The 20,000-nt window shown below is 43.2% G+C and overlaps 3 protein-coding genes across 10 annotated transcripts in view; 2 read left to right on the forward strand and 1 right to left on the reverse strand.

Moving 5' to 3' along the window:
• Positions 1–5,945, forward strand: part of kat7a (K(lysine) acetyltransferase 7a) — a 16,712-nt gene extending 10,767 nt beyond the window's left edge. For all 6 annotated transcript variants that reach the window (XM_060892799.1, XM_060892804.1, XM_060892798.1 and 3 more), the window contains 4 exons: positions 1–61; positions 1,839–1,985; positions 3,052–3,158; positions 3,252–5,945. The exon at positions 1–61 is cut by the window's left edge and continues 33 nt beyond it. In XM_060892799.1, the coding sequence (XP_060748782.1) occupies positions 1–61; positions 1,839–1,985; positions 3,052–3,158; positions 3,252–3,350 (414 nt within the window). In that variant the 3' untranslated portion in view covers positions 3,351–5,945. The remainder of the gene's footprint in view (positions 62–1,838; positions 1,986–3,051; positions 3,159–3,251) is intronic.
• Positions 5,946–9,464: 3,519 nt separating this feature from the next.
• Positions 9,465–11,537, forward strand: zgc:113090 (uncharacterized protein LOC553741 homolog). Its single transcript, XM_060892229.1, has 2 exons — positions 9,465–9,648; positions 9,777–11,537. The coding sequence occupies exons 1-2, from the start codon at positions 9,465–9,467 to the stop codon at positions 10,565–10,567; spliced, it is 975 nt and encodes a 324-aa protein (XP_060748212.1). The 3' UTR covers positions 10,568–11,537.
• Positions 11,538–12,895: 1,358 nt separating this feature from the next.
• rusf1 (RUS family member 1) overlaps positions 12,896–20,000 on the reverse strand; it is a 12,902-nt gene continuing 5,797 nt past the window's right edge. For all 3 annotated transcript variants that reach the window (XM_060892226.1, XM_060892225.1, XM_060892227.1), the window contains exons 8-15: positions 18,540–18,641; positions 18,382–18,452; positions 18,099–18,283; positions 17,734–17,791; positions 17,579–17,643; positions 17,311–17,448; positions 14,847–14,912; positions 12,896–13,059 (exon numbers count right to left, since the gene is read on the reverse strand). In XM_060892226.1, coding sequence (XP_060748209.1) covers positions 12,974–13,059; positions 14,847–14,912; positions 17,311–17,448; positions 17,579–17,643; positions 17,734–17,791; positions 18,099–18,283; positions 18,382–18,452; positions 18,540–18,641 — 771 coding nt within the window. In that variant the 3' untranslated portion in view covers positions 12,896–12,973. The remainder of the gene's footprint in view (positions 13,060–14,846; positions 14,913–17,310; positions 17,449–17,578; positions 17,644–17,733; positions 17,792–18,098; positions 18,284–18,381; positions 18,453–18,539; positions 18,642–20,000) is intronic.

The following is a 20,000-nucleotide window of genomic DNA, read 5'->3' on the forward strand; positions in this document are numbered from 1 at the left end:
TGCATCCTGACCATGCCACAGTACATGCGGCAGGGCTACGGCAAAATGCTCATCGACTTCAGTGAGTACGCACCGGCTCAGGAAAAGCAGCTCTGACAGTAGCGCAGCTTAGTATTAACACTCTCTGTATTATACGCTGCCTTCTGTATGCCGACGGCTCGTAGAGTTAAAAACGCACATCGTTTATTTATCGTTTACAGATGGAGTCTACAGCGATGCTTTTAAAGTAAGTTTTAGGACATCTTCAGGACAGAGGAGTTAAAAAAAGATGTTATTAAACAACTATATTTCTCCCCACTGACTAAACAAATCTGATTTATTTAATTTTTAACAAGTTACACATCAGGGTTTCCCGCAGAAAATCTTTTAGTTAAGGCGGTAGGGTTCGGCGGGTGGGCGGGGCTAGGGGTGAGTGGGCGGGGCTAGGGGCGATAGACCACAGACTCTGTACTACATTTAACAATTATTTATTTAACACTAAATATAAAATATAAATAACATATAATAATAAATAAGAAAGTGCAAAACAACATTCAAAATTTTGAGGGCACACGTTTTATCAACTGGCTAGTTATCCTCCAGACAGCGACGGACCACGTCTGACTCACCACGTGTGCCCGCTCGCGGTGTAATTCTCCGAGATGCATTTGACGGCCTTTTGTGCAGCGGAATTTTTTATTTTTTTTTTGGACGATAGGGACGATAAGGCGGTAGGGTTTCCAGCTTAGGCGGGCCGCCCGAACTGCAAAGTGCTGCGGGAAACCCTGCACATTGCTTCTTTAAAGGTGGGGTCTCCGTTGTTTGAGAAATGCTTCTGAAAACTGTGTTTACAAAACTGTTACATTTCTTTCCATTAGTTGCCTGGGTTACGTATGTATGTGTGGGCGGAGCTATCAATACAGGGGTGGGACCCATTTGAGTTAGGGGCGTGTTTGTTTTGGTGATTTTATATGTCAACATTGGCTTTCAAACAACGGAGACCCCACCGGTCAACATTTGTTTGTTTTTATGTGGTCAAAAATCTAAAGATGATTAGATGGATTTTGTCCAAACATTTATTTTCTTGTCTTATTACCTTTTTATAGAGGAAGAAAAAAAATAAAAAAGCAGGCGATGGAGCGAGTGTTAATATAATATAAACAAAAAAAAGAAATGAACAAATATAAATGAAAATAAATTTTCATAAAAATGTTCAGTTCTGGGAGGCACGGTGGTTTAGTGGTTAGCACGTTCGCCTCACACCTCCAGGGGTGGGGGTTCGATTCCCGCCTCCGCCTTGTGTGTGTGGAGTTTGCATGTTCTCCCTGTGCCTCGGGGGTTTCCTCCGGGTACTCCGGTTTCCTCCCCCGGTCCAAAGACATGCATGGTAGGTTGATTGGCATCTCTGGAAAATTGTCCTTAGTGTGTATTTGCGTGAGTGAATGAGAGTGTGTGTGTGTGCCCTGCGATGGGTTGGCACTCTGTCCAGGGTGTATCCTGCCTTGATGCCCGATGACGCCTGAGATAGGCACAGGCTCCCCGTGACCCGAGGTAGTTCGGATAAGCGGTAGAAGATGAGTGAATGTTCAGTTTTGTAAAACCGCTTCAAGACAACGTCCGTATTTGAAAGCCGTATACGAATAAAATTGAATTGAAGAAAAATTATAGAGAATTGTTTTAAAGACTTTGACGAGTCTTTCTTTAATAAATAAACATGTTCTTTTGTGGTAACAGTAACTCAGTCCATGGGATCTTTATTGTCCTCTAACAGCAGGACACAGTGTGTTTATTACTTGTGTATCATTAAGCAGTTCTTTACAAGTCTGTAGAGTGTCTTCATCGTGCGTGTGTGTGTGTAGGTTACTTGCTGTCGAAGGTGGAGGAGAAGGTGGGTTCTCCTGAGCGTCCTCTGTCTGATCTGGGTCTCATTAGCTATAGGAGCTACTGGAAAGAGGTGCTGCTGCGCTACCTGCATACCTTCCAGGGCAAAGAGGTCTCTATTAAAGGTAACAAAACACACACACACACACACACATTGTTCTGGTTAGCATGATCTCCATCTGTCTGTTTTAAAGCACGTTCTGTATAAAGTTGTTTGAAGTCAATTCTGCTCTGTGTACGTCTTTGTTTACTTTTGTATGCCTTTAATTTTTCACAGCAGCACAAGAATTTTTTTATTTATTTATTTTTCTTCACGGACTCAATAAATCTGGCATGTCTCACATTGCCGTTGTTTAAAAGCCAATGTTGACATTTGAAATCACCAAAACAAACACGCCCCTAACCCAAATGGGTCCCACCCCTGTATTGATAGCTCCGCCCACACATACATACGTAACCCAGGCAACTAATGGAAAGAAATGTAACAGCTAAACACTGTTACTACACAAAACACGGTTGTAGCTGCGTCTCTACATTACTACGATAGAAAAGAGGTGTTATTTGTGTAGTAACAGCGTTTAGCTCAGGAGTTATTGACTCAGGAAACTCCAATCTGTGAATATGTGACCAACTTCCTGCTCCTTCAGTTCTCTCCAGCACTGGAAAGCTGATCCTATATTAACACGTCCTACTTCTTACCTTATCGTAAGCCTTTCTTCTCTTTCTTTCTTTGTTTTTATCCTCCATGTCAATGTTAAAACCGCTTTCTGCTAATGTCACACATGCGCACTGAACACTCTCTCCGCCCATATTGACAAGACACGCCCCTTTCTGCTCATTGGCTACACGTTAGTTTTGATTTTTGTTTTGTTTGTCGGCCCGACGCAGTTTTCTGAAGCATTTCTCAAACAACGGAGACCCCACCTTTAACTAATACCTGTTGAATTATTATTTTCGTGTCTGTTGGACATCCAGCGGTAATGTTAAGAAGCTGAAGTGAGCAAACAAGCAGTTTAATAATTCTAATATCCAATTAGAATGAAGGAGGCGTGTCCACCTTCACCTACCTGTTATCATGGTTCAGTTCATTTAGCGTAGGTGTGCTTACATAATGGGTCTTGAACACTAAACTGATTGTACCTTTAATCATCATGCCAACACGAGGTCTTTTTTTTTTTTATTCCCGCCCAGAGATCAGCCAGGAAACGGCGGTGAATCCTGTCGACATCGTCAGCACCCTGCAGTCGCTTCAGATGCTCAAGTACTGGAAAGGAAAGCACCTGGTGTTAAAGAGACAGGTAACCTCCTTTAATCAAACCCAGCTTATTTTTTATTCCCTACGGTGTCGAGTGTTGATACGTTAACTCCAACGTCTTCATGCTAAACTCTAGGACCTGATCGACGAATGGAGGTCCAAAGAGATGAAGCGCGGGAGCGGAAAGACAATCGACCCCGCAGCACTGAAATGGAGTCCACCAAAAGGGACCTAACGGCCATCGGGACCCGTCACGCACTCCTTTACTCGCACTGTAGTCACTGTTAGCGTCCGCGTAAGGAACTAGTGCACGCTTCGTTTCAAAAGTGTTGAATAAAATAGCATCTCTTCAGTGTTTCCCAGGTCTGCCTTCCTGCTGAAAAACACAGATCAGTGCGTTTCCTGAGTAACACGAATACAACGTTCATCAGTGCGTTACAGCAGGAAGTCGCACTAAACCGTGCAGTGTGAGAAACACAGATCACCAGATTCTCACCGGATTCTCGCACTCTGTAGTTACTGTTCTATCAGTTACCCGCGTTAACGTCGCCGCTGAAGTCGGCATGCTTACTAAGCGAACCGTGTTTAACCCGAATCCTGCTCCTTTAGTCACCAGTGTGAACCAAAAACAATATCCACAAAACTAAATAATGCATGTGACGATTTTAGACATGCGTCTGTAAAGTGGTAGCTATGAGCTCATGTTATTGTTATTATTATTATTATTATTATTATTATTATTATTATTATTAGCTAAACTGTACTGTAAACTGAAACCCTCAGAACATTCTCATTACTGAATCTTCTTTCAGTACGTTACATCTTTACTGAAACAGCTTTCAGTACATTTAGTCAGTACTGAATCTCCCTTTCAGTACATTTGGTCAGTACTGAATCTCCCTTTCAGTACATTTGGTCAGTACTGAATCTCCCTTTCAGTACATTTGGTCAGTACTGAATCTCCCTTTCAGTACATTTGGTCAGTACTGAATCTCCCTTTCAGTACATTTGGTCAGTACTGAATCTCCCTTTCAGTACATTTGGTCAGTACTGAATCTCCCTTTCAGTACATTTGGTCAGTACTGAATCTCCCTTTCAGTACATTTGGTCAGTACTGAATCTCCCTTTCAGTACATTTGGTCAGTACTGAATCTCCCTTTCAGTACATTTGGTCAGTACTGAATCTCCCTTTCAGTACATTTGGTCAGTACTGAATCTCCCTTTCAGTACATTTGGTCAGTACTGAATCTCCCTTTCAGTACATTTGGTCAGTACTGAATCTCCCTTTCAGTACATTTGGTTAGTATTAAAACCTGATGAATAAATTGAATCGGTACTGAAACCCCTTTTGTTACATTACGTCAGTATGGAAACCTTATTCAATTTGCTACCGACTAAACGTGATCGAAAGAGGGAGATCTTATTACTAGAACCTCTTCCAGTACTTTATGATTGTTGCCCCTACTCACACACTGTATGGTTTAGAAAGACAGGAGCAGGATTGGGAAACACTGATCTAGCTGTACAGACTGAATTCTTGCTCTATAGGCACTGATAGTAATGTTTCTAACATAGGAACCACTTCCTAACTGCTGTTGTCTGTGATGTGCACCGTGTCTTCAGTCCTGCTTCTGCTGTGCACTTTAGAGGGTCTTTGTGCTCCAACACAACATGTACGATGAGAAAACAAGCAAAAGATGCTCAGAACCGACCGCAGTACCGTACAGCATTCGAGACATTCCACGCATGTCGTCGGCGCGTCATGATGTGGCCGCGATATCCAACACACCCGACTCACCTCGGCAGCTTGTTTTAAACACCTTTCATAAGAGTGTTCGTGCAGGAAAACTCTCAGGTGCGCAGTACAGGTGCAGGAATTCCGATCGTCTACGTGTAGCTGACTCGCTTTAACAGTAGTAGATTTACATTTATTCTAAGGTTATGACTGAAATAGCAGCTAAACACCGTCAATGTGAAACATGGTAGAAAATGTGGAACTTCAGCTACCACTCACTGTTTAATCCTGTTACTTAGACGTCGAGTCTGAAATAAAATGTCCACAGCGTTCCTCTTCCCTCAAAATCTGGTGATCGTGATCAGCTCCGAGGTGTAAAGCTCAGTTGAATAGACTCAGTGTGCATCAGTGACATTTGGTTATTATATCATCATATTTTGGCTGACTGATTACATCTGGTGTAAAAGGGACTAGGTGTACATTTTATTTCTGCTTCAGCTCTCTCTTTAATTTAACCTTGATTCGCTATATTAGAGAGTGCATGTGTGAGTGCGTGTGTGTGCGCGTGTGAGAGTGCGTGTGTGTGTGTGAGTGTGTTTGAGAGTGCATGTGTGAGAGTGCATGTGTGAGTGTGTGTGAGATCTAAGCTCCTGTTTGGTACCTTTTTGTTTTGTTCCTGGGCACTAAAGGGTACAGTGTTAATTATACAGTATTCTCCAGTATCAGGCTGAGACAGTGATCATTTAAAAGAATTCTATTTAATAAATTTATCTTGCACAAAGTCTGAATTTAGCGAATTGTACAGGAGTCGTACCAAATGACCTGCACTTGTAATTCATTTATTTTATTATAATGAACCCAAATATTTTAATTCTATCCTTTAAGGACAAAAAATGCACCTATTTTGTAAGCTAATGATGTTAATGTCAGGTTTATACATTAACTGTGTGTGTGTGTGTGAGTGTGTGAGAGAGAGAGATAGAATAAAATCCCTGAGTTCCTGTAAGCACTATAAGCACTCCTGCATGGTCCTGATGTCAGCGTGCAGTTTTCACTCCCACTTACTTACAAATAAACTGAACCATTCAAATCGGATCTTGTTCGCTGTACTCATTTAAACTCCATAAGGAGGTTTGCTTACAGTAATAACGGGAAGATTGGTAACGAAATGTCCATATTAACCTGTTTGTTCAAAAGATTTATACTTTTAATTCATTAAGCATATTACCATAATTTTTGTTATTACATGCTGAAAATAACGTGAATACTGTCATTTTAACGGACTTTAAATTCCACCAGATTACAAGAAGTAAAATATTTCGTGTTAGTATTTTTAGAATGAATGTTAAAGGTGCGGTGCATGATGTTTGAAAGCCAATGTTGACATTTGAAATCACCAAAACAAACACGCCCCTAACCCAAATGGGTGTCACCCCTGTTTTGATAGCTCCACCCACACATACATGCGTAACCCAGGCAACTATTATGGCAGAACCTGCCGGGGCGGCTGGCCGAGGGGATATTTTTATCAATAAATGAACACAATGAATAATACTATGGTAATACAAATGTGTTTGTGTAGTACTGTGTGTTGTACCGTGAAAGGTTTAGCTCCGCTTCACGCTGAAGACGTTCAGTTCTCTCCAGCGCTGGAAAGCTGATCCTATATTAACACGTCCTACTTCTTACCTTATCGTAAGTCTTTCTTCTCTTTCTTTGTTTTTATCCTCCATGTCAATGTTAAAACCGCTTTCTGCTAATGTCACACATGCGCACTGAACACTCTCTCCGCACATATTGACAAGACACGCCCCTTTCTGCTCATTGGCTACATGTTAGTTTTGTTTGTCGGCCCGACTCAGCTTTCAGAAGCATTTCTCAAACAACGTACACCCCACCTTTAATGAAACCATGTGCTGTTATCTTTAGTATTGGCCTATAGGTGGCGATAGACTCAATGTGAATAAAAAACGTGTATAATAATGGAAGACACACGTATCAGTTGTATTTTTCATGAATAGACTTGTTTTGTATTAGCTGATGTGTACATTCTAGCAGTTTCGTGTGTAAATCTATATTTCTGTAGCTATAATTGTTTACTTCTCAGAAGAGAAGAGCAGCTTTCTGATGACGCAATCACGTTACTCTGCAGTGCTGTTCTGATTGGTCGTGCTTCTGGTGGGTGGGGCTTCATTTCATAGGCTGAACGGTCTGTCACTCAGTGTTCCGCATCATCAAACGCATCCACAGGCCGAAATCGAAAGGTAAGCGCTGTCGCTATGACAACATCAATGACAGCGTTGCAAAGGTTTATTTTTTGTTTTTAATTAATTAATTAATTTATTTCTAACACTCGAAGTGTTCAATTCGTTAGTGAGACACGTTAAATGTCGTATTTGTGATCTTCCTGAACTACAGAAATGCGGAGGAAAAAAACAGGCTATGTTTATTAGCCACTGTTGCTAGCTAATGCTAATGCTAATGCTACATGTCTGACAGGGAGGTGAGGGGAAAACATGTAGCTGTGCTAGCAGTGAAAACGTCACACGTTTATTCACGTGTATACTCCACGTGTATACGTTCGTTTGTACCCATATAGAAACCCCTAAGTATGAATTCCTTCAGTTTTTCTGAGTATGTGATGTGAGTTATATAAGACTGCAGATGAACTTCTCTGTCCTCTTTGTTTCATGTCCTTTTCTCTTTTTTCTGTTCACCTGGAAACACATTAAAGGTCTAGATATTGTGCATAACTGCATAATTACTATACTGTAGCATAGCATAGTACAGTATAGTGTAGTGTAGTAGTATAGTGTAGTGTAGTAGTGTAGTGTAGTGTAGTGTAGTATAGTAGTATAGTGTAGTAGTATAGTGTAGTGTAGTAGTGTAGTGTAGTATAGTGTAGTGTAGTAGTATAGTGTAGTGTAGTAGTATAGTGTAGTGTAGTAGTGTAGTGTAGTGTAGTGTAGTATAGTAGTATAGTATAGTGTAGTGTAGAAGTATGGTGTAGTGTAGTATAGTAGTATAGTGTAGTGTAGTAGTATAGTGTAGTGTAGTAGTGTAGTGTAGTGTAGTATAGTAGTATAGTGTAGTGTAGTAGTATAGTGTAGTGTAGTAGTGTAGTGTAGTGTAGTATAGTAGTATAGTGTAGTGTAGTAGTGTAGTGTAGTGTAGTGTAGTAGTATAGTGTAGTGTAGTATAGTGTAGTATAATAGTATAGTGTAGTAGTGTAGTGTAGTAGTGTAGTGTAGTATAGTAGTGTAGTGTAGTAGTATAGTGTAGTGTAGTATGCTATGCTGTGCTATTCTACACTATACTACACTACATTATACTAAGCTACACTATACTAAACAATACTATACTATGCTATACTATTCTACACTACACTATACTATACTATGCTACACTATACAATACTATAATATACTTTACTACACTACGCTACACTATACTTTACTACACTACACTATACTATACTATGCTACACTATACAATACTATAATATACTTTACTACACTATGCTACACTATACTTTACTACACTATACTATACTACACTATGCTACACTATACTATGCTACACTATACAATACTATAATATACTTTACTACACTACACTATACTACACTATGCTACACTATACTATACTACACTATACTATGCTACACTATACAATACTATAATATACTTTACTACACTACACTATACTACACTATGCTACACTATACTATACTACACTATACTATGCTACACTATACAATACTATAATATACTTTACTATACTATACTATACTACACTATACAATACTACAATATACTTTACTACACTTTACTATACTACACTATACTACGCTACACTATACAATACTATAATATACTTTACTACACTACACTATACTACACTATACAATACTACAATATACTTTACTACACTTTACTATACTACACTATACTACGCTACACTATACAATACTATAATATACTTTACTACACTACACTATACTACACTATACAATACTACAATATACTTTACTACACTTTACTATACTACACTATACTACGCTACACTATACAATACTATAATATACTTTACTACACTACACTATACTACACTATACAATACTACAATATACTTTACTACACTTTACTATACTACACTATACTACGCTACACTATACAATACTATAATATACTTTACTATACTACACTACGCTATACTATACTCTACTACACTATACTACACTATACTAAACTGCACTACACTTTGCTACACTATACTATAATATACTTTACTACACTACACTATACTTTACTACACTATACTTTACTATACTATACTATACTATGCATAACTGCATAATAGCCCTTTTGTGTTCATTCTTGTGTCCTGTGATAAAGAAACTTGTCGCAGGTGCAGTTACAGGAGCCCTATTCAGATTGGATTAGTTTATCAGCAGGATGACTCAGTGATCAAATATAAGCATTACATTTTAACACGTACGTTTTCCCTTTAAGGTTTTTCCCTTTAATTTTAGCACAGAGCTTCAGATTAAACTGATTTTTTTCTGCCTCCCTGTCAGCAGATCGTTGGCTCAGCGAGAACCCGGAACTGAAGATGACTCAGATGGACCTCCTGGTCACAAACGTGGCCGAGCTTTTGGCTACGGCCGTGCACGAGGTCCTGCGTCTGATGGGTCAAGCCGTGTCCGAATACCGCGATGAATCAGCCAGGATTCGTCAGGAGAACCAGAAGCTGCAGCGCACGCTCGAGGAGCTCCAGAAAAGCCTGCAGATATCAGGTTTGGGTTAAATGCTTTTATTAAGCAAATTCTGATACTTAGTTACAGGATAAACACAATAATGGAGAGTCTGCGGTGTCAGATCTTTATCACACCTTCTCATTTTTGGACAAACTTTATGTTTTCAGACGCAGTGCAGCAGGTTTCGTCCTCTGTAGCTGCAGAAGAGCCGCTCTACGAGTCTCACCACGCGCATGTGCTGGACCTTCATTTGGACAGAGAGCCAGAAGAGACCGAAGATCAAGAAGAAATGGATTCGTACAAGCTGTCGTCGGAGGAGGAGGACAAACCGAGTGCACTACTGCAGAGACCGGAAACACGAGAACCCGACCACGCCATTTCTTCACCGTGTGACTTTTCACATAAAAGGAGGAGCCTCTCAAGCTTGAGGAGCCGATCGGCTTCACCCGACGTCACCGGTGCGCCGGGGATCTTAAATACTATCAAAACAGAAGAAGAGTTTCCAGAATGTTCCGTATCGGAACAGACTGAAAACACGATCACGGACGCACACCTCCTTCTTCCCTATCATCCGGTCCACGGTAATCCCTCTCTCGTGTCCCGGGACACGTCCACACCACCGCACGCACATGTCCGAGCAGAACGCATGGTGGACGCCAGTTGCAGTCTGTTCGGCATCACGGTGCGGAGAGAGAACTCGCACATCTGTCACGTGTGCGGCAAGTCGTTCGCGACGGCCTCTAGCCTGGGCGCACACTTCGTCTGCCACTCGGGTGAAAGACCTTTCGCCTGCGAGCGCTGCAAGTTCAGGTTCAGCCGTTTAGCCGACCTGAAGAAGCACGAGCGCATCCACACGGGGGAGAAGCCGTATAACTGCACGCTCTGCGGGAGGAGGTTTAACCGCACAGAGAATCTCAGACGCCACCTCAGGAAAGTCCACCACGGAGCTCTGCTTTAGCCTCCTGGACTTACTGAAAAAAAAAAGATTGGATTTTTATTTATAAACTGCAGTCTAACACTTTAAAAAAAAAAACAGTGCTCACACAGCATGCACACTGTAACCAGAACCAGACCATCAATTCCCAACCTTTTCTCTATGTGTGTGTGTCGCATGTTATCCCTGTGCTTCATGGGGTGTCCTCTGGGTTCTCTGGTCGAAAGACCCGAGTTAGGTTGATTGGCCCTGCTATGGGTTGTGCCCTGCTGTCCAGGGGGTCCCCCACATTGTTCCCTTTGTCCTTGGATGGATGGATAGATAGAGGGATGAATGCTAGTTTGTGGCAACAGATGAAATTGAACTTAAACTTTATTTTTGGTGAAAGAAAGTCGTTTTTGTGTGACTCTGTTTAGATTTTGATGACGTCAGAAACAATTAAACGTCACAGAACTAACAGCAATCATCATCATCATCTAGTTACATTTGAGACATTAGTTTTTTTTCCCTCCCCGTTTGGTTCTGGTCAATTCCCACCCACATGCCAGTTCTCCTTTAGCACCCAGGGAAAGCTGGAGTCTTAACATTTCTTGTGTCACAGTGCAGTGTAACACACACAGGAGAGCGTCGTCTGCCTTCAGTGTAACACACACACACAGGCGAGCCTCGTCTGCCTTCAGTGTAACACACACACACAGGCGAGCGTCGTCTGCCTTCAGTGTAACACACACTGCCTTCTTCCTCATACCTGTGAGCTCACAGACACCAGAGAGAGAGAGATACAGGGAGAGAGAGCGAAAGAGAGAGATGGAGACAGAGAAGGAGAGAGAGAGATAGAGACAGGGAGAGAGATGGAGACAGAAAGAGAGAGGGAGGGAGAGAGAGAGACAGGGAGAGAGAAAGAGAGAGAGATGGAGACAGAGAAAGAGAGAGAGAGATGGAGACAGAAAGAGAGAGGGAGGGAGAGAGAGACAGGGAGAGAGAAAGAGATGGAGACAGAGAGAAAGAGAGAGACAGGGAGAGAGAGAAAGAGAGATAGAGACAGAGAGAAAGAGAGAGGGAGGGAGACAGGGGGAGACAGAGAAGGAGAGAGAAAGAGAGACAGAAGGAGAGAGAGATGGAGACAGAACTAGAGCGAAAGAGAGAGACAGAAGGAGAGAGAGAGAGAGACGGAGACAGAGAGAGAGACAGACAGAGAAGGAGAGAGAGAGACAGGGAGAGAGAAAGAGAGAGAGATGGAGACAGAGAGAAATAGAGGGAGGGAGACAGAAGGAGAGAGAGAGATGGAGACAGAGGAGAGAGAGACAGAAGGAGAGAGAGAGAGAGAGACAGGGAGAGAGAAAGAGAGAGAGATGGAGACAGAGAAGGAGAGAGAGAGATAGAGACAGGGAGAGAGATGGAGACAGAAAGAGAGAGGGAGGGAGAGAGAGAGACAGGGAGAGAGAAAGAGACAGAGAAAGAGAGAGAGAGATGGAGACAGAAAGAGAGAGGGAGGGAGAGAGAGAGAGAAAGAGAGAGAGATGGAGACAGAGAAAGAGAGAGGGAGGGAGAGAGAGACAGGGAGAGAGAAAGAGATGGAGACAGAGAGAAAGAGAGAGACAGGGAGAGAGAGAAAGAGAGATAGAGACAGAGAGAAAGAGAGAGGGAGGGAGACAGGGGGAGACAGAAGGAGAGAGAGAGAGAGTGAGAGAGATAAAGACAGAAGGAGAGAGAGAGATGGAGACAGAAGGAGAGAGAAAGAGAGACAGAAGGAGAGAGAGAGATGGAGACAGAACTAGAGCGAAAGAGAGAGACAGAAGGAGAGAGAGAGAGAGACAGGGAGAGAGAAAGAGAGAGAGATGGAGACAGAGAAGGAGAGAGAGAGAATCTACACAGAAGCTCTGAATCAGCTCACTCGTGCTGAACACGTTCAGAGAACTGAAATGTAATGTTCATATTTAGGAAACAATGCAGTGGAACATCAGCACTTTTTCTCCTCACCGTCCTGCTGTGTGACTGAACAAACCTCTGGTTCTGTTTAAACTGGTTACTGTGTGCTGTTGTTATATAACTGTATGTTCTTACACAGTTCTCAGTACTTACAGTTTACTGACTGTGTATAAACCATGTCTTAGTCACGAACATGATCTCAGCAAGAGGAGATATTAGAACACACAGTATACTGAAGTGTTAAAGCCTGTTTCTATCATTTTTTACTTAATCATGTGAATATATGTTGATTTTTGCAGTCTTTTTTTTAGCGTATCAGATTTTTATTTTTAAACCCTATCATCCCTCCTTATGAAAAGGACTCGCTCTGTTTGTGTGAAACGGGTTTGTTTTCTTTCGAATAATTACACAAAACGCAAATGATCCATTCTCAAATTTTAATAAAAACAAACTGTAAGAAAGTTCATCTTCGCCGCTCCTCACAACCGAAACTGTCTCGTTTTAGACGCCTTTCTTCCTCCACTCCGCTCTCCACTCGTCCCAGGACAGCAGCGTCCGGTCCGTCTGCCAACCGGCTTTCTCTAGACCTGAGTACGAGATTTAAAGGCTTTAGAAGTCAAATAAGATTCACGGGGTCACGGTGGCTTAGTGGTTAGCACGTTCGCCTCACGCCTCCAGGGTTGGGGGTTCGATTCCCGCCTCCGCCTTGTGTGTGTGGAGTTTGCATGTTCTTCCCGTGCCTCGGGGGTTTCCTCCGGGTACTCCGGTTTCCTCCCCCAGTCCAAAGACATGCATGGTAGGTTGATTGGCATCTCTGGAAAATTGTCCGTAGTGTGTGATTGCATGAGTGAATGAGTGTGTGTGTGTGCCCTGTGATGGGTTGGCACTCCGTCCAGGGTGTATCCTGCCTTGATGCCCGATGACGCCTGAGATAGGCACAGGCTCCCCGTGACCCGAGGTAGTTCGGATAAGCGGTAGAAGATGAATGAATGAATGAATGAAGGTGTTGGGTCACTTTTTCTGACAGGAATCTCTGGGTTTTAACAGCAGATTTACAGGAACTGTTACATGGTGTAAGGTTTTTTACTGTTTATGGAAGGAGTCTCCAGATTCAAAGAAACACTGAGATGAGTTGTTACGATCTGAGGCTGGTGGGAGAACAGGAACTCTCTCGTCTTGTGGAGAAACTGCAGCATTAATACGTAACTATAAAAGGATAAAAACTACGACAGATCACAGTGGTATAAATGGAAGAACTAAAACATTTCAGTTTGTGCCGTCACACGGAACGAATCGACTCGGAGCCGGTTCATTGTTCATGACTTTCATTTAAACATTCCGGCATGTTCTTTAATCGGAGAAACGCACTGCAGTGATCTGTAGGGTTTAACATCGTCCTCCAAAGCAGTAGACAAACACACACACACACTAATGCATGTGGTAGCCTAGAGGTTAAGGTGTTGGGCTACTGATCGGAAGGTTGTGAGGTCGACTAAGATGCCACTGTTGGGCCCCTGACCAAGGCCCTTAACCCTCAATTGCTCAGTTGTGTAAGTCGCTCTGGATAAGGACGTCTGCCAAATGCTGGAAATGGAAATGTAAACACACACTGACGCGGACAGACACACACACACATTGACATGGACACACACTGACACGGACAGACACACACACACATTGACATGGACACACATTGACAGACACACACACACATTGACACGGACAGACACACAAACAGACACAGACAGACAGACACACACACACATTGACATGGACAGACACACACACACTGACACGGACAGACACACACACACATTGACATGGACAGACACACACACACTGACACGTACAGACACACACACACACATTGACATGGACACACACTGACAGACACACACACACATTGACACGGACAGACACACAAACAGACAGACAGACAGACACACACACACATTGACATGGACAGACACACACACTGACACGGACAGACACACACACACTGACACGTACAGACACACACACACATTGACATGGACACACACTGACAGACACACACTCACATTGACACGGACAGACACACAAACAGACACAGACAGACAGACACACACACACACACACACACTGACATGGACAGACACACACACACACACACATTGACACGGACAGAGCCTAGTGGTTAAGGCTACCAATCGGAAGGTTGCCACTGACACACACACATGCTGACATGGACACACACGCACAATGACACGGACAGACATAGACACACACACAGACACGGACGGACAGACACACACAGACACACACAGACATACACACATACTGACACACACCAGGTGTGGTGCTGCTAGTGTTTCAGATGATTATATGCTCATACCTGCCAAAAATTGCTGGAAAATCTGGTCCATCAGCTTGTGACTTTCAGAAACCAGCTCCCATGAATCTGTAACAAACAAATGATCAACAATTCATCAAATTACATTCTGTTTTATTCATCATTTAAAAAGGATAACATAGGATGAGGTTCACTTTGGAGTCTGGTTCCTCTCAAGGTTCCTTCCTTAACCATCTGAGGGAGTTTTTCCTCCCCACAGTCACCCGAGTCACCTCAGACTTGTTCATTAGGGATAAATACAAACACATTTAAATATAAATCTAATATTAATCTTGACCTTTTGTATTATTTTAATCTTTATATTAACCTTTTGTTTTGTTTATATTCTGTAAAGCTGCTTTGAGACGATGTCAACCGTTAAAAGCTCTACACAAATAAATTAGAATACGAACAGTAGATGAGTTCCACGCAGATGGGCGTGGCCTAATATTCTAATGAGGACCACTGTGAGGAAGGAGATTTGTGATTGGTTAAGGTGGAGATTACACAAACAGCGTTTGAGACTGGCCCCGCCCACTTTACAACGAGACTAGATATTCTAGAGAAGTCATCAAGAAATCATTTAAATTTGTGCTGCATTTCAAATTTTAAATTCATTCATTCATTCATTCATTCCTTCATTCATCTTCTACCGCTTATCCGAACTACCTCGGGTCACGGGGAGCCTGTGCCTATCTCAGGCATCATCGGGCATCAAGGCAGGATACACCCTGGACGGAGTGCCAACCCATCGCAGGGCACACACACACACTCTCATTCACTCACGCAATCACACACTAGGGACAATTTTCCAGAGATGCCAATCAACCTACCATGCATGTCTTTGGACCGGGGGAGGAAACCGGAGTACCCGGAGGAAACCCCCGAGGCACGGGGAGAACATGCAAACTCCACACACACAAGGCGGAGGCGAGAATCGAACCCCGACCCTGGAGGTGTGAGGCGAACGTGCTAACCACTAAGCCACCGTGACCCCCCTTCAAATTTTAAATATTATAAATAAAAGATCGTGTTTATAGTTTGAAACTCGGTTCCGGGTGAAACGTCTTCATTTCCCCATGAAGGATTAGGAAGTGTTTATCTTAAGAACTCTGCAGTAAAACAGTAAGCTGATGAAATGAGTTCTGGAGTGTGAGGGCCTTTTTACACCCGGTCACTTCACATGTTGTCTCTGATCCGATAGCTATCTGATTGGTTAAAACTGTTCCATTTACATCAGACCACATAAACGCGTCTCGGCGAATCGGATATCGGTCCGATCTTTCTGCTCCCGCCCAAAATGTTAATATAGTTGACCTCATTTCCGGGGTAATTGAAACGGAACACACTTTGGTGTGTGCGGTTTTCAGAACGCGATCAAAAAGACGACGAAAAAAACGGTTACGACGTTTATGATACAAAAAACAGCGTTTACTGTTTGCTGCGTTTTCGCTGGCGGCAGCAGCGCGTTTTAAGACCCGACGAGACGCCTGTGTGAAAGATCACCTGAGTGACGTACTTCCGTTTGGGAGGAGTATAGAGCACCTCCGTGAAGTTGGCACCCCATAAAAAGAAATAATCACCAAAACTATGCCATTCGTTTGTGCTACGTTTGTGCTGATTTGTGCCGCAAAAACGAACGTTTGTGCTGGTTTGGTGTTTGAGATATTAAACATTATGTGACGTCACTTTCCACCCCACGTCGCCCAAATCGCTCAAAACCGGCTTAGTTCGTTTGTGCTCGATTTGTGCCCATTTGTGCCGTTAAAACAAACACTGTATCTGTTTTCCTTCCTGAGATATGACCAAAATATTTTCGGGAACTGTGACGTCACTCTCCCACCCCAGTTCGTCTAAATCACACAAAACTGGTGTCATTCGTTTGTGATAAAAAAAATTCGATTGAAATAAACATTGAATCTTATTACATAATAATACCTTTTTTTAGCGTTAAACCTCAACACAAGCAAACGAAGAGCTATATTGAGTTGCAAAAGTTATATAACACTGTGATGCCCAATGTGAATAAATGTAATAAACGTCAACAAATATTGACCTCCTTTGTTAGATTTTGAGCTCGATTAAGTCACAGATAAAATTCTTTGTCCAATGACGTTCGTTTTTGCGGCACAAATCAGCACAAACGTAGCACAAACGAATGGCATAGTTTTGGTGATTATTTCTTTTTATGGGGTGCCAACTTCACGGAGGAGTTTAGCGCTGACGTATGTGGCTTGAACAACCACATTCATTTACACCTGTCCAGTTTCATCTGAAACGCGTCCCAGACCACCTCCTGAAGGGGTTTGTACCGTCGGATTTATATCCGTCTCCAAAACGTTTCTGAGGGCATTTAGACCTGGTCTTTTTACCGTCGGATAGATATCTGATCACAGAAAATACATGAAGTGACCAGGTGTAAAAAGCCCCTAAGACTGAAGGATCCTTCAGTGGCTGTGTGTCTTACCTTTGCTCCCAGACAGGTGTGTGAGAGCTCGGTGCTGCGGTGACGAGTGTAACACGGTGCTGATACACACGGCCTGACACGCTGCCATGATCTCATCACGCACTGACGCATCAGCGCTCAAACACACACACACACTCCCTACAGAGAAAACGGTACAGTACAGGTACATTCATCACAGAGCATCGTGAGACGGAGAAGAAGGATGAGGAAAAGGTGAAGGTGAAAAAGAATGAGAAGGAGAAGAAGAAGAAGATCTGATGATGATTACCGTTTTGTACTGCTATGATGTAGGACCTGGTGTTGTTCCTCAAAGCCAGCTGGATCTCCTGAGGCCTACAAACCACACAGAAAAGCAGTCACTCGTCTCGTTCCTCTGATTTAAGCATCAGTTTAGGGATTAAACCTGTAGACCAGCGCATGTACCGTTTAATGACGTCTCCCAGTCTGACCCCAAGTTTGATGCACAGGTCTGTTCTGAACTCTGAGAAACAGAAACAGAAGCTCAGGCATCGAACGAACAATCGGCAGCGAGACGCGGCCTGAACGCTAGACGTCTTTAGACTTCAGACTATCGTTTCCATAGTAACGGCTTAAAAACGTACCTGGCGTTCATTAAATACGGTGTGTAAAAAAAAAAAAGAGAAAGTAGAAATGCTCACTTTTTCAACAGTGATAGGAGAAGGGGGCGGGGCTTCCAGGGTGCCGGTTAAGATGAGAGAATTTAAATGGCGGATGCAGCTGTCAATCACAATTCAAACTATATTACATCACAGGAACCGGAGACTCACCTGGAAACACCGGCTCTCTCCTGTTGGCTTCTGCCGGACTCAGGATTTGTCCGTCCAGCAAATAACGACGGAGGACGATCGCCAGACGCGCTTCGTTCAGCGTCTCCATGACGACAGACCTGACAGCTTTGTAGTTGGCGAACAGGTGAAGAGTGGTGAAGAGGAAGAAGAGAATAAAAGTCAGCCTGAAGAGGAAGAACGATCACTATTACGACACGGATACACGCACGACACACGGATATATAGAAAATGTTTATTTAGATGATTACATTTTTATTCTTACACGGGGTTATCAGTGACAAGTGGGATTAGCACCAAGCTAACCAGCAGTCCTGCCAGGTTCACCAGCGTCTCCTGTTAGAAGAACGAAGAACGTTTGAGGACAAAATCCTCGGCCATTTAAAGACTTTATCCTGACGGTTTTCCGTCACGGGCACCGACCTGACTGCCGTCTTTAGCGGAGATGTCGGCCATGTTGTTTCTGCGAGCCTGATGAACGGTTAACGCTGCTCTCGTCGCTCCTCCGGCCACGCCCACAATCGACTAGAGCGAGACGTAGACACGGAGCACTGAGCATCAGTCAGTTACACACTCACTAAACTCAAACTGCCATCAAAGTTGATTTAAGTCTCCAGGCAAAAATGCACCTCGAGTTGTTGTAGCGGAGGCTAATTTAGCTAATCGTTAAGGAAAGTCCACATCTAGCAGTTTAGTGTGGCTGAAATCATCGACCACTCGCACTGAGATATCATTCAGCTCAGAACATGTTTAAACTTTTACACACAGCTGTCATCAGAATCATTTTGAATATAGTGACGTGACATACGGCTAAGTTCGGTGACCCGTACTCAGAATTCGTTCTCTTTGTTTAACCCGTACAAAGTGCACACACACACACACAGCAGTGAACACACACACACACCATGAACACACACCCGGAGCAGTGGGCAGCCATTTATGCTGCGGCGCCCGGGGAGCAGTTGGGGGGGTTCGGTGCCTTGCTCAAGGGCACCTCAGTCGTGGTATTGCCGGCCCAAGACTCGAACCCACAACCTTAGGGTTAGGAGTCAGACTCTATAACCATTAGGTCACGACTATACAACGTTAGGCCACGCCGCCTTAGTGAGGCCGGCGTTGAACGAAACCAAACTATGAGCCGAGTCAGAACGGGATTCGGCTTCAACATGGAGCTATGACTAGGAACAGGACAACAGGAACAGGAACAGGAACAGGGACAGGAACAGGGATAGGAAAGGAACAAAGCAACAGGAAAATGATTATAAATAAGTAACAGAACAGGAGAAGGAATGGGAATAGACACAGGAACACGATCAAGCACCGCAATATGAATAGGAACAGGATCAGGAACAGTACTGGGAACAGGACAAAAGGAACAGGACAAAAGGAACAGTACTGGGAACAGGACAAAAGGAACAGGACAAAAGGAACAGTACTGGGAGCAGGACAAAAGGAACAGGACAAAAGGAACAGGACAAAAGGAACAGTACTGGGAACAGGACAAAAGGAACAGGACAAAAGGAACAGTACTGGGAACAGGACAAAAGGAACAGTACTGGGAACAGGACAAAAGGAACAGGACAAAAGGAACAGTACTGGGAGCAGGACAAAAGGAACAGGACAAAAGGAACAGGACAAAAGGAACAGGACAAAAGGAACAGTACTGGGAACAGGACAAAAGGAACAGTACTGGGAACAGGACAAAAGGAACAGTACTGGGAACAGGACAAAAGGAACAGTACTGGGAACAGGACAAAAGGAACAGGACCAAAGGAACAGGACAAAAGGAACAGGACCAAAGGAACAGGACCAAAGGAACAGGACCAAAGGAACAGGACCAAAGGAACAGGACAAAAGGAACAGGACCAAAGGAACAGGACAAAA

The sequence above is a fragment of the Tachysurus vachellii genome, chromosome 18 (genome assembly GCF_030014155.1).
Source record: "Tachysurus vachellii isolate PV-2020 chromosome 18, HZAU_Pvac_v1, whole genome shotgun sequence".
In the NCBI taxonomy this organism is placed as follows: domain Eukaryota; kingdom Metazoa; phylum Chordata; class Actinopteri; order Siluriformes; family Bagridae; genus Tachysurus; species Tachysurus vachellii.

Coding starts and splice junctions, on each gene's coding strand:
- zgc:113090 (XM_060892229.1), top strand. CDS start 9,465: ATGACTCAGATGGACCTCCTGGTCACAAACGTGGCCGAGCTTTTGGCT. Junction 9,649..9,776: donor GAAAAGCCTGCAGATATCAG/GTTTGGGTTAAA, acceptor TTATGTTTTCAG/ACGCAGTGCAGCAGGTTTCG.